Below are 12,091 nucleotides of genomic sequence, written 5' to 3'. Positions count from 1 at the left end.
AGCTAGGTAAATGAGGGGGAAGACCATCATGGTTCCTGGACGTGTTCTATATCTTGACTTGGATGCAGGTTACATGGCTATATGGATATGGAAAAACTAGTCAGTGTGTACACTTAATAAGATGTACAAACTTTATTGTATTCCTGTTACACATTTTTTAATGTGTTTATCTTTAAAGATTTTTTTAATTTTTTAAAGTTTTCTAAAAAATTTTTTTAGATTTAAAAAATCTTTTTTAATTGGAGGCTAAAGGAGAGTGATGCTAACTGATGCTCTACCCATACGGCTCTTCGGTGGAGAGTCTTTTTTTTTTTTTTTTTTTTTTTAAGATTTCTGAGCCTGAGCACCTGCGCGCAGAGACCACGGTGCGCGTGCACGCCCGTTCTACGGCTGGAAGCAGAGCTGTGTGCGCATGCGCGGGCGAGGGGTTTGGTGGGGGGTGTTCCCTAGAAAGGGCGGGTGTACGTGCGGGTACGTGCTCGCGCAGAGGCCGGAAGTAGTGCCGCGCGTGCGCAGGTGCAAGCGCGCGCAAAGCCCGGAAGTGGGGCTGTCTAGCCCGGCAGTTGCGGGCTATGGAGGATTTCCCGCCGAGTTGCGGGCCGGTTGGTGAGGAGCCGGCCGAGGAGGCCGAGGCCCAGGTGGCGGCCTGGAGCGGGGACAGCGGCAATGTGTCGCAGAGCCACAGCAGCGCCTCGGGGCCGTGGGAGGACGAGGGTCCGGAGTCGGGCGCGCCGAGCCGGGACCCGCCGCTGCTGCGCCGCGCCGCCGCGGGCTACGCCTCCTGCCTGCTGCCCGGCGCGGGGGCGCGGCCCGAGATCGAGGCGCTGGACGCGAGCTTGGAGGACCTGCTCACCAGGGTGGACGAGTTTGTGGGCATGCTGGACATGCTGCGCGGCGACTCCTCGCACGTAGTCGGCGAGGGCGTGCCTCTCATTTACGCCAAAGCCACCGAGATGCGGCGAGTCTACAGCAAGATCGACCGGCTGGAGGCCTTCGTGGGCATGGTCAGCGCCAGTGTGGCCAGGCTGGAGGAGCAGGTCGCCAGGGCGGAGGCCGAGCTGGGGACGTTCCCCAGTACGTTCAGGAAATTGCTGCACACGATTAACGTGCCCTCCTTTTTCCACAAGGCGCCCTCCGGCAGGTCCCAGCCGACCGGCTACGAACCCCCCGTCGTCTTTCGGACGGAAGACCACTTTCCCTGTTGCAGCGAAAGACCTCAGGTCTGAGTCTGCTGGACAGCGCTGCAAGAGGACAGGTCTGAAATTATCTCGACTGTTAATCAGATCAGTTGAAATTCCTGTTACCGGACACCTCTGATTTTGGAGTATGGAATTGTAAAGTTTGTTTTTTGCACACTTGATTGCTCACTCTCCTCATTTCACGTGGAATGTATGGTTTTCTGTGTCTTCCAGTTCAAACTTGAAACACGAAAGGTGCTTGGTGGGGGAATCCCGGAAGCAAAATGTATGAAGTTCCTGCGCACTGTGGCAGAACTGTTACTTTTAGGCATTTTACAGCTCAACTAACAGTATTATTACCTTTTCAACATTTGTGTATTTGCAATACTCTTAGGAAAACTACTGAGCCCTTAAAGCCTTGTTAATTGGAGCCTAACAACTTATTGACCAGAGACGTATTCATACGTCTTTTGTTACCCAAACTATTGCCTGGAGACAGTTCGATATTCTCTTACAGAACAAAGCAACGGCCACAGCTGTTAATTTCTGCAAACGTCTTCCAATCAGTAAAGTGCTGATCGTGATTCAGATCTCTAGAGCATACTTTAGGGTAAATGGTAAAGTATTTTAAATTATATTAAACTTTCCATATGATGGATTGTAAACCAAAGGAAATTATACAATTTTTGAGAAAATGTTTTTATTGCAACTCATTCTGAAGTTGTATTTGAAAGTATAACTCCAGTCTTAATTTGTCCATAGCTAACACATCTATATATGATTACCAACGTTTGGTTTGTAATTTAAAAATTAATAAAAAGTTTAAATTTTATTGGAAAAGCTTTCTGTCTGAAAAGGACTTCACATGTTTGCTTTTTGTTTGTTCAAAAGTAGACATGTTGTGTATGTAATTTTAGGAGTGGGATAAAGTTCACAGCTTTAGATATTTCTCCTCAAAATGAATATTTAAATCATTTGTGTGATGATACAACTGGTATTAGGACTTTGTTCTTTCACCCTGAGGACCTGGAATCTTGAACATCCCTTGAAGGCACAGTAGACTAATCTGTTTTATAAGGTGGTCGTCCCAGTTCAGCCTCTACCTTGTGTGCGACTCTTTTTGCTACCCCATGGACCCGGCTGCCAGGCCCCTCTGTCCATGGGATTTCCCTGGCAGGAATCCTGGAGTGGGTTGCCTTTTCCTTCTCTAGGGACCCTTCCCTGCCCAGGGATCTAACCTGTGTCTCCTGCATTGGCAGGCAGGTTCTTTACCACTGAGCCACCTGGGAAACCCAGTCCTCCTAGGTAATAATAGTCCTCAAATAAGCGTATGCCTTGGTTGCTTTTGTGTCGTTTATCATAGATGTTTAAGGTTTGTAAAGTAGATACCTTCTCACTTAGCGGTGTATTGTGAGAAACTGACTGTGTAATCTTTAACCGTAGTTTTCATGGACCTTCTCTGTCACATATTTACATTTTTTTTATTCAGGTGGTTCACTAATTACAAACTAAGAACTCCTGAATTTAGAAGTGGAAAAGAACAAGTAACCAACATATAGTAATTGGTGACTTGGGTACCTGCTGTAAGTAATTAGTATAGGCTTCCCAGGTGGCGTAGTGGTAAAGAACTCACCTGCCCGTGCAGGAGATGTTAGGAAATACGGGTTCAACCCCTGGTTCTGAGGAAAATGGCAACCCACTCCAGTATTCTTTCCTGGAGAATCCCATGGACAGAGGAGCCTGGCGGGCTACAGTCCATGGGGTCACACAGAGTTGGACATGCCTGAAGCGACTTGGCACTGCACATGTGGCATATCCACTGAATGTGAAAATAGCTTCCTTACATATCTATTACTAAAATATTTTTTGTTTGTGGTTAATATTTTAAAAGTAGTAATTAAGACAAATTATGACAAATTATAATAATTTTGTGTCTCTTTGGCCGCACCTCACAGGTTTCAGGACCCTAGTTCTCTGACCAGGGATTGAAGGTAAGCCCTCCACAGTGAAAAGGGTGGTATCCTAACCCCTGGACCACTAGGAGTTCTCAAAAAGTCCTGGTTTGGGAGATAATTTACATCATTATCTGTGCACCTTATCCCTAAAGGGTTCTGAAATCCTCTTAGTCATTTGATGTTGTTTCTGACGTTTCTGCACAGAGATCAGTGCAGGGCCTCATTTGGCCCTTGATGGCGACTTGAAGCTGGTTTGCATAGTGCAAGACAGCTGTTAGACCAAGGTTACTTTTGTGTCTTCAGAATGGAGGTTGGGGAGCCAGACACCCTGCCCTGTTGGGCACTGTCGCCTTCAAACCTCCTGGTTCCCTCCTCTCCCCACTCCCGTCCCCCCGACCATCTGGAGAGTTAAGAGGGCCCTCCTGAATCCTATGAATCTGATCTTTCTCCCTCTTCCTAAGTCAGTAACAAGTTGGGAGGGAGGCCCCACTGTCACGCCTTGGTGACCCCTGCAGACCATGTCTGCTTCTGGGGTCTAGAGCTCCCTTACTTTCTAGAAGAATAATCAGGGTTTGGGATGGGGTCTAATAAAGGTTGAGGGGAGCACCCCACCAGTCACCCTGGAGTCAATTAACTTGTTCTTCATTCCCACACCCAAGAGCACAGGAACCACTTAGCACGTCAGGAGTACCTGGGACATCGTCTCATCCACCCCAGGACAGCCTTGGGCACCCAGGAGTCACCCTGGACACGCTCATAAAATTGGGTGCTGATAATTCACACATAGCAAGTTCACACATGTGAAATGAGGCAGTAAGCACCTGTCGCTTATCCTCCAAGCTAGAACTTTCAGGAATATGAGCCTTGGCCCATATCCTGGAGTCAGCATGGTGTGGAGCTGCTGACTGAGCTAGGACAGGGGGCCACAGAGTCCTTAAAGGGCCAGTGAAGAGAATTACAAGCCACCTGGTCTCACAACTACTCACTCCATCCTTGTGCAAAAACAGCCATGGACAACATGTAAACAAACATGCAAGCTGTATGTAATAAATACACAAATAAATACATAAGTAAATAAAACTACTTATAAAAGCAGGTATTTCTTGGGCTTGCCTGGTGGTGGCTCAGTGGTAAAGAATCTGCCTAGCAATTCAGGAGACGCAGGTTCAATCCCAGATCCGGGAAGATCCCACATGCCTCGGAGCAGCTAAGCCCACACCCCAGAACTATTGAGCTGGTCCAACTCCTGAGCTGTATTCTCCCAGTGCCCAGCACTCTCAGATACCTGTTGAATGAATGACTCAGATGGCGGAAAGAACCAACAGCTAGATAAAGACCAGCCCCTCCTTGAGGAATGGGAGGCAGGCAGATACAGTAACTCAATCTCGTGTTTGCTGGGAAGTCAAGTCAGTCACCATAGGAGGACTGAGGACCCCAAGGAAAACAAGACTTCCTCCCAGGAGCTCAACAGGCCAGTGGGAGAGAAGGTCAGACACCAACCTGGACCAACCCATCTCATGAACTGAACTTGTTATATCCGTACAAGCAATCCTATGGGATCTAAGAAGACCATGTTCTTAACTGTGCCTCAGAGATACAGGTACAGAACTTTAGGTCTATCTTTCCAAAGAGACTTCTTTTACACATCAAAAAATTAAAAATTATTTGTTTTTTTAAAAAGTATTTTCCAAAGTGACCTAGATCCCAGTAATAAACAAGGAAATGCATTTCTTTTAGAATGAGAGATTTTTCTTTATGATTTTCATCCTCAAAGGGGAGGGATCAGTCTGTGGTCACATGAGACCTGGGATGGGAGGAGGGGAGTAACCGGGTACTGTTGCCCGAGTGGCGCAGTGGTAAAGAATCTGCCTGCCAATGCAAGGAGACAATCCAGTCAATCCTGAAAGAAACCAACCCTGAACTGGAAGGACTGATGCTGAAGCTGAAGCTCCAATACTTTGGCCACCTGATGCGAAGAGCTGACTCGTTGGGAAAGACCCTGACCCTGGGAAAGACTGAAGGCAGGAGGAGAAGGGGATGATGGAGGAAGAGATGGTTGGATGGCATCACCGACTCAATGGACATGAGTTTGAGCAAGCTCTGGGAGATGATGAAGGACAGGGAAGCCTGGTGTGCTGCAGTCCATGGGGTCACGAAGAATCAGACACGACTGAGGCACTGAACAACAATGCAGGAGATGCAAAAGACAGGTTCGATCCCTGGGTCAGGAAGATCCCTGGAGTGGGAAATGGCAACCTACTCCAGTATTCTTGCCTGGAGTAGCCCATGGACAGAGGAGGCTCTCTGGCTACAGTCCCTGTCGTCCACCTGTTGCCGTGGTAACTGTGGGAGTGCCCTAAGCGGCAGGAACAGCTTCTGTGCAGCAGGGGGCGCTGTGGGAGCAAGACCAGCCTTCAGAAAATAAACACGCCAGCATCTGGCAGTCAGAGCCGCCAGCTGCTATCCAACCCCGGGGCTCACGATGTGAGGACCACAGCTGTGCTCCAAGGCAGAGCTTGTTTGTTGTCCTCTCTGCTCTTCTCTCTGTGGGAAGGAAGTTTGTTTATTTATGTGCTTGTCTTTTCTTTCTTTAACTTTCAAAAAGGAATTTTATTTCTTTCGCTGCACTGGGTCTCAGTCACGGCACACTGGATCTTCAAGCTGCCTTGTGGCATGTGGGGATCTTTGTGTGTTTTTTGTCTCCCCTACTAGGGCACAGAGAGTGGTCTGTGTCCATTTGGTGCAGCCCCAGATCCGTGGCACCTGGCACAGTGCTGAGCACACCTAAGTTGTAAATGTAAGTATTAACATTTTTTAACCCAATTTTTAGTACAATCATTGTTTTTGGTTTTTTCCAAAAAAAAAAATAAAGAGTGGTAAAATGCACATAACAAAAAAAAAACACACACAAAAAAATGCACATAACATAAACTGACCACCGTACCCGTTTTTCAGTGTGCGGTTCAGTGGCATCAAGTCCATTCACATTGCTGTGCAGCCATCAGCGCCATGCATGCCCACAGCTCTTCTTGCAAAACCGAAACTCTGCCCGCATGAAACAACTCCCCACTCCCTCCCTCCCAGCCCCTGGTGACCACCATTACCGTTTCTGTCTCCTTGAGCTTGACAGTTCTAAGGACTTCATGCAAGTACATCCATGCACGCTGGTGCTCAGTCATATCTGACTATTTGCAACCCCATGAACTGTAGCCCGCCAGGCTCCTCTGTCCATGGGACTTTCCAGGCAAGAATTCTGGAGTGGGTTGCCATTTCCTTCTCCAGCGGATCTTCCAGACCCAGAGATGGAAACCGCGTCTCTTGTGTTGGCAAGCAGACTCTTTCCCACTGAGCCACCTGGGAAGCCTCATACGAGCACAGTCACATAGTATCTGTCTTTTTGTGACTGTCACTGGAGAAAGGAATGGCAGCCCTCTCCAGTATCTTTGCCAGGAGAAATCCATGGACAGAGGAGCCTGGTGGGCTCCATGGGGTCGCAAAGAGTCAGACACGACTGAGCGACTAAGACTTTCACTTATGTCACTGAGCGTAATGTCTTCAAGTTTCCTCCCATCATAGTGTGTGACAGGGTCCCTTCCTTTTTAATAAAGGTGGAATCATATTCCCTTGTATGGATAAGCCACACTTTGTTTATCCATCCATCTGGGGGTTTTGTTTGTTTGTTTTTTTGGCAGTGCCACGTGGCTTTTGCAATCTTAGTTCCCCAACCAGGGATCGAACCTAGGTCCACGACAGTGAAAGCATCTGGTCCTAACCACTGGACTGGCAGGGAATTCCCAATATCCATCCATCTGGTGATGGGCCCTTAGGCTGCTTCTAGCTTTTGGCATTTATGAATAATACTGCTATGAACATGAGGGCTTGAGACCCAGTTGTCAGTTCAGAGGTGTATATACTCAAAAGAGTTCTTGGGCTTCCCTGGTGGCTCAGCTGGGAAAGAATCACCTGCAATGCAGGAGACCTGGGTTCGATCCCTGGGTTGGGAAGATCCCCTGGAGAAGGGAAAGGCTACCCACTCCAGTATTCTGGCCTGGAGAATCCCATGGACTGTCGCAAAGAGTCGGACATGACTGAGCAACTTTCACTTTCCACTTTCTTATTCTCCAAAGTGGAACTCCTGGACCACGTGGTGGCTGCATTTTCAGTCTTTTTTGAGGACCCTCCATACTGTTGCCCACGCAGTTGCACCATTGGCATCCCCACCAGCAGTGCATGGGGGTCCCAGTTCCTTCACATCCTCACCAACACTTGCTATTTTCAGAGTTTTTTGACAATGGCCACCCTGATGGTGACCGTTAAGAAAACTAAGATAATGGCATCCGGTCCCATCACTTCATGGCCAATAGATGGGGAAACAGTAGAAACAGTGTCAGACTTTATCTTTTTGGGCTCCAAAATCACTGCAGGTGGTGATTGCAGCCATGCAATTAAAAGATGCTTACTCCTTGGCAGGAAAGTTATGACCAACCTAGATAGCATATTAAAAAGCAGAGACATTACTTTGCCAACAAAGATCCATCTAGTCAAGGCTCTGGTTTTTCCAGTGGTCATGTATGGATGTGAGATTTGGACTATAAAGAAAAATGAGTGCCAAAGAATTGATGCTTTTGAACTGTGGTGTTGGAGAAGACTCTTGAGAGTCCCTTGGACTGCAAGGAGATCCAACCAGTCCATCCTAAAGGAAATCTGTCCTGAATGGTCATTGGAAGGACTGATGTTGAAGCTGAAACTCCAATACTTTGGCCACCTAATGGGAAGAGCTGACTCATTTGAAAAGACCCTGATGCTGGGAAAGATTGAGGACAGGAGGAGAAGGGGATGACAGAGGATGAGATGGCTGGATGGCATCACCGACTCTATGGACATGGGTTTGGGTGGACTCCGGGAGTTCATGATGGACAGGGAGGCCTGGCATGCTGTGATTCATGGGGTCGCAAAGAGTCAGACATGACTGAGCGACTGAACTGAACCCTGACGGCGTGAGGCAGTGAGGTAGAGGTTTTTCAGGGTTGATGATGATGGTGATGATGGGGAAAACGCCAACAGGAGTACCAACAGCCATAGCTGGCACTCCAGCCCCCTCTCTTCCAGTCCACTCTCCCCACCACCACCCAGCAGGAGGAGTCATTTATCTGGGTGCTGAGTGCAAGACTTGGGCACCTCTGGTTCGTTTCTCAGTCGGGTGGAGTTACTGAATTACAATCATTCTGACCAGAGTGAGACAAGATCTCCTTGTGGGTTTGACTTGCATTTCCCTGTGATTGGCGATGTTGAGCGTCTTTTTATGTGCCTATTGGCCATCTATGCTTCAGACAGTTCAGTCGCTCAGTCGCGTCCAACTCTTTGTGACCCCATGGACTGCAGCATGCCAGGCCTCCCTGTCCATCACCAGGACACCAGTCAGTGATGCCATCCAACCATCTCATCCTCTGTCATCCCCTTCTCCTTCCACCTTCAATCTTTCCTAGCATCAGGGTCTTTTCAGATTGAGTCAGTTCTTTGAATCAGGTGGCCAAAGTATTGGAGTTTCAGCATCAGTCCTTCCAATGAATATTCAGGACTGATTTCCTTTAGATGGACTGGCCGGATCTCCTTGCAGTCCAAGGGACCCTCAAGAGTCTTCTCCAACACCACAGTTCAAAAGCATCAATTCTTCGGTGCTCAGCTTTCTTCACAGTCCAACTCTCACATCCATACATGACCTCTGGAAAAACCATAGCCTCGACTAGACAGACCTTTGTTGGCAAAGTAATGTCTCTGCTTTTTAATATGCTGTCTAGGTTGGTCATAACTTTCCTTCCAAGGAGTAAGCATCTTTTAATTTCATGGCTGCAGTCACCATCTGCAGTGATTTTGGAGCCCCCAAAAATAAAGTCAGCCACTGTTTCCACTGTTTCCCCATCTATTTCCCATGAAGTGATGGGACCGGATGCCATGATCTTCATTTTCTGAATGTTGAGCTTTAGGCCAACTTTTTCACTGTCCTCTTTCACTTTCATCAAGAGGCTCTTTAGTTCTTCCCTTTCTGCCATAAGGGTGGTGTCATCTGCATATCTGAGGTTATTGAGATTTCACCCGGAAAAATTCCAGCTTGTGCTTCCTCCAGCCCAGAGTTTCACATGATGTACTCTGCATATAAGTTACAAGTTACTTAGTTATAAGTGAATTTATAACTTATATAACATATAAGTTATAAGTTACGTATAAGTTACATCTATGCTTACTTTGGATTGAATTTGCTCTTCTTTTTCTAGAAGCTTCGATGATTGATTTTAGAATAGTGTCCTCCAGTAGACGCATTTTAGGTTTCCTTGTACGAACTGCTTTCATTGAATCCCACAGATTCTGATAAGTTGTTGTTTCACTCTCGTTTAGTTCAAAATGTTTTAATATTCTCCTGAGAGTTCTTGACTATTTAGAAGAGTGTTGTTTAATCTCCAAGTCTCTTGGGGTTTTCCACCTATCTTTCCATTATTGCTTTCTTTTTTAATTCCACTGAGGTCTGAGAGTATTCATTGTATAATCTGTATTCTTATTTTTTCTAATTAAAAACTTTTTTTTTTCCTGCCTGTACCATGAGACTTGCCAGATCTTGGTTCCCTGACCAGGGATTGAACCTATGCCTGCTGCACTGGAAGTGTGAAGTTTAACCCCCAGACCACCAAGGAGGTCATAATTTGTTTTGTTTTAAATTTAAGGTGTGTTCTGTGGCTTGTTTTAGATATGATCCATCTTGGCGAATATTCCATGTGAGTTTGAGAAGAATGTATATTCTGTTGTTGGACGAAGTCGTGTTAATGTTTTTACTTTGAAGTAGTTTTAGACTTGCAGAGAAGTTGCAGAAATATAATTCAGAGAGCTCACATGTGCCCTTCACCCAGCTCCCCATGACGGCATCTTACAAAACTGTAAGGCGATGGCAAGATCTAGAAACTGACACTGGCTTGAAACTGCCAATGAAACCACAGAATTTATTTGGATTTCTCCCACTTCTCCATACACTGAATTTTTCTCTTTGTATATACTTCTGTGAATTTCGTTGCACACAGATTTGTGTAACCACCTGCCCAATCAGGATACAGAGCTGCCCCACCATTCTAAAAAATTCCCTTATGCTATTTCCTCTGACCATCCACCTCCCCATCCCAGCCCCTGGAAACCACTGATCTGCTCTTCACAGTTTTATATACATATATATATCTTTAGTTGCTAAGTCGTGTCCAACTTTTGAGACCCCGTGGACTGTAGCTTGTGAGGCTTCTCTGTCCATGGGATTCTCTAGGCAAGAATACTGGAGTGGGTTGCCATTTCCTTCTCCAAAATATATATATAATTTTGTTTTAATGCTGAGAGTCTTATGTAAATGGAATCACAGCATGTCATCTTTTGAGAGTGGCATTGTCCACACAGCACAAGCCCCTGAGCTCCATCCAGGCTGAGTCCAGGACTCATTCCTTTTGGTCTTTTGCTGTCTCTGTTCCCACCTCAGGATGAGGCCTTGACCCCTTTCCTCTCCCCCAGGTTCCAGGCTCCATGCAAGCTGGATGCTCTGCTCCAGGCAGCAGGACCCTGAGCTCCTAGGGACACTGGGCAGTGATTCCCCTCAACCTGTCTCCACATTCCACAGCCAGCATAGACTCTATCAGGTGAGGACCCAGAGTTGACCCCCATGGACCCCCGTGTTTCAGATGGGGAGCAGAAGCACAGAGATGTCATTTTTTAATAATCTACTTTGTGTATTTATGGTTGCATTGCATCTTTGCTGCTGCTGGCGGGCCCTCTCTAGTTGCAGCCAGCAGGCCCACTCCTCACCGCGGTGCATGGGCTTCTCATCGCAGCAGCTTCTCTTGCTGTGGAGGACAGGCTCTAGGCACTCAGGCTTCAGTCGCTGTGGTGCACGGGCTTAGCTGCTCCATAGCACGTGGTATCTTCCCAGACCAGGGATTGACCCTGTGTCCCCCTGCGTTGGCAGGCGGAGCCTTATCCACTGTGCCACCAGGGAAGTCCCTGTCATTTTCTTTCAATCTGGCTGTGAGCAGAGGCACCCTGCACACTGGAAACCCAGCCCCACCATGCCCACAGACCACCGCACCATCCCACTCACCATGCGGGATGCTCTGTTTCCATCCTCAGAATAGTCCAGGATGAAAGACCTCTGGCCAGAGGTGCCATCCACCCTGAGACCTGAGCCAGGACAGTGAAGCAGCTCGACCTGATCGGGAGCAGAGCAGCTGTGGCACCCAGTGCCTCGGTGAGATAGGGATTCCACTTCCTGGCTGTTCATCCCGACTCTGGCTGGATAAACCTGAGCCTGTGACAGTGGAACTCACCCAGGACCATTGCACAGAGAGAGGACAGAAAGCCGCGTTCTTTCAAGCAGAGATGCTTGCACAGCTTGCCCACGTGTGCATGTACGTGCGTGTATGTTGAGACACAGTCCACTGCTTCCCAACGTAAAGAGGAGTGTGGGGGCTTCCGGAGACCTCAGCTATGGAGGGTGAGAGGCTGAATCTCCGCAAGACAGGAAACGGCAAACAAAGGGTGGTCGTGAAGAGGCTGAGTGACTGGTGCAAGGGCCAGACTTGTTCATTCGGTAAATCGTGTCCGACTCTTTGCGACCCCATAGACTGCAGCACACCAGAGTTCCCTGTCCTGCACTATCTCCTGAAGTTTGCTCAGATTCATGTCCATCAGTGATGCTATCTAACCATCTCATTCTCTGCCACTCTCTTCTCCTTTTGCCTTCAATCTTTCCCAGCATCAGGGTCTTTTCAGTGAGTTGGAAGGATTCACTGGAAGGACTGATGCTGAAGTTCTAATACTTTGGCCACCTGATGGGAAGAGCTGGCTCATTGGAAAAGGGCCAGAGTATGTAGGTTCAAATCCCAGCTCCACCACTGTGCAGCTGTCTTGCCGTGGGAAACAGTTTCCCCATCAATA

The 12,091-nt window shown here is 47.6% G+C and overlaps 1 protein-coding gene and 1 long non-coding RNA gene across 3 annotated transcripts; both read left to right on the top strand.

Annotated features, from left to right (window-relative positions):
• The first annotated feature begins 506 nt into the window (after nt 1–506).
• On the top strand, nt 507–4,216 carry BLOC1S4 (biogenesis of lysosomal organelles complex 1 subunit 4). Its single transcript, XM_025289654.3, has 3 exons — nt 507–1,795; nt 3,134–3,169; nt 3,793–4,216. The coding sequence occupies exon 1, from the start codon at nt 573–575 to the stop codon at nt 1,224–1,226; it is 654 nt and encodes a 217-aa protein (XP_025145439.1). The 5' UTR covers nt 507–572; the 3' UTR covers nt 1,227–1,795; nt 3,134–3,169; nt 3,793–4,216.
• A 1,103-nt stretch (nt 4,217–5,319) lies between these two features.
• LOC112586139 lies at nt 5,320–11,867 on the top strand. 2 transcript variants are annotated; one of them, XR_003110513.3, is made up of 3 exons: nt 5,320–5,930; nt 10,673–10,797; nt 11,285–11,867. It is a non-coding gene; the product is annotated as an uncharacterized LOC112586139 (long non-coding RNA). The 2 variants fall into 2 exon arrangements; XR_006552119.2 differs by lacking the exon at nt 5,320–5,930 and adding an exon at nt 9,209–9,820.
• The last annotated feature ends 224 nt before the right edge of the window (nt 11,868–12,091 follow it).

The sequence above is a fragment of the Bubalus bubalis genome, chromosome 7, assembly GCF_019923935.1.
Source record: "Bubalus bubalis isolate 160015118507 breed Murrah chromosome 7, NDDB_SH_1, whole genome shotgun sequence".
In the NCBI taxonomy this organism is placed as follows: domain Eukaryota; kingdom Metazoa; phylum Chordata; class Mammalia; order Artiodactyla; family Bovidae; genus Bubalus; species Bubalus bubalis.
Note: the sequence above shows the minus strand (reverse complement) of the source record. Positions and strands in the feature narration are given on the sequence as shown.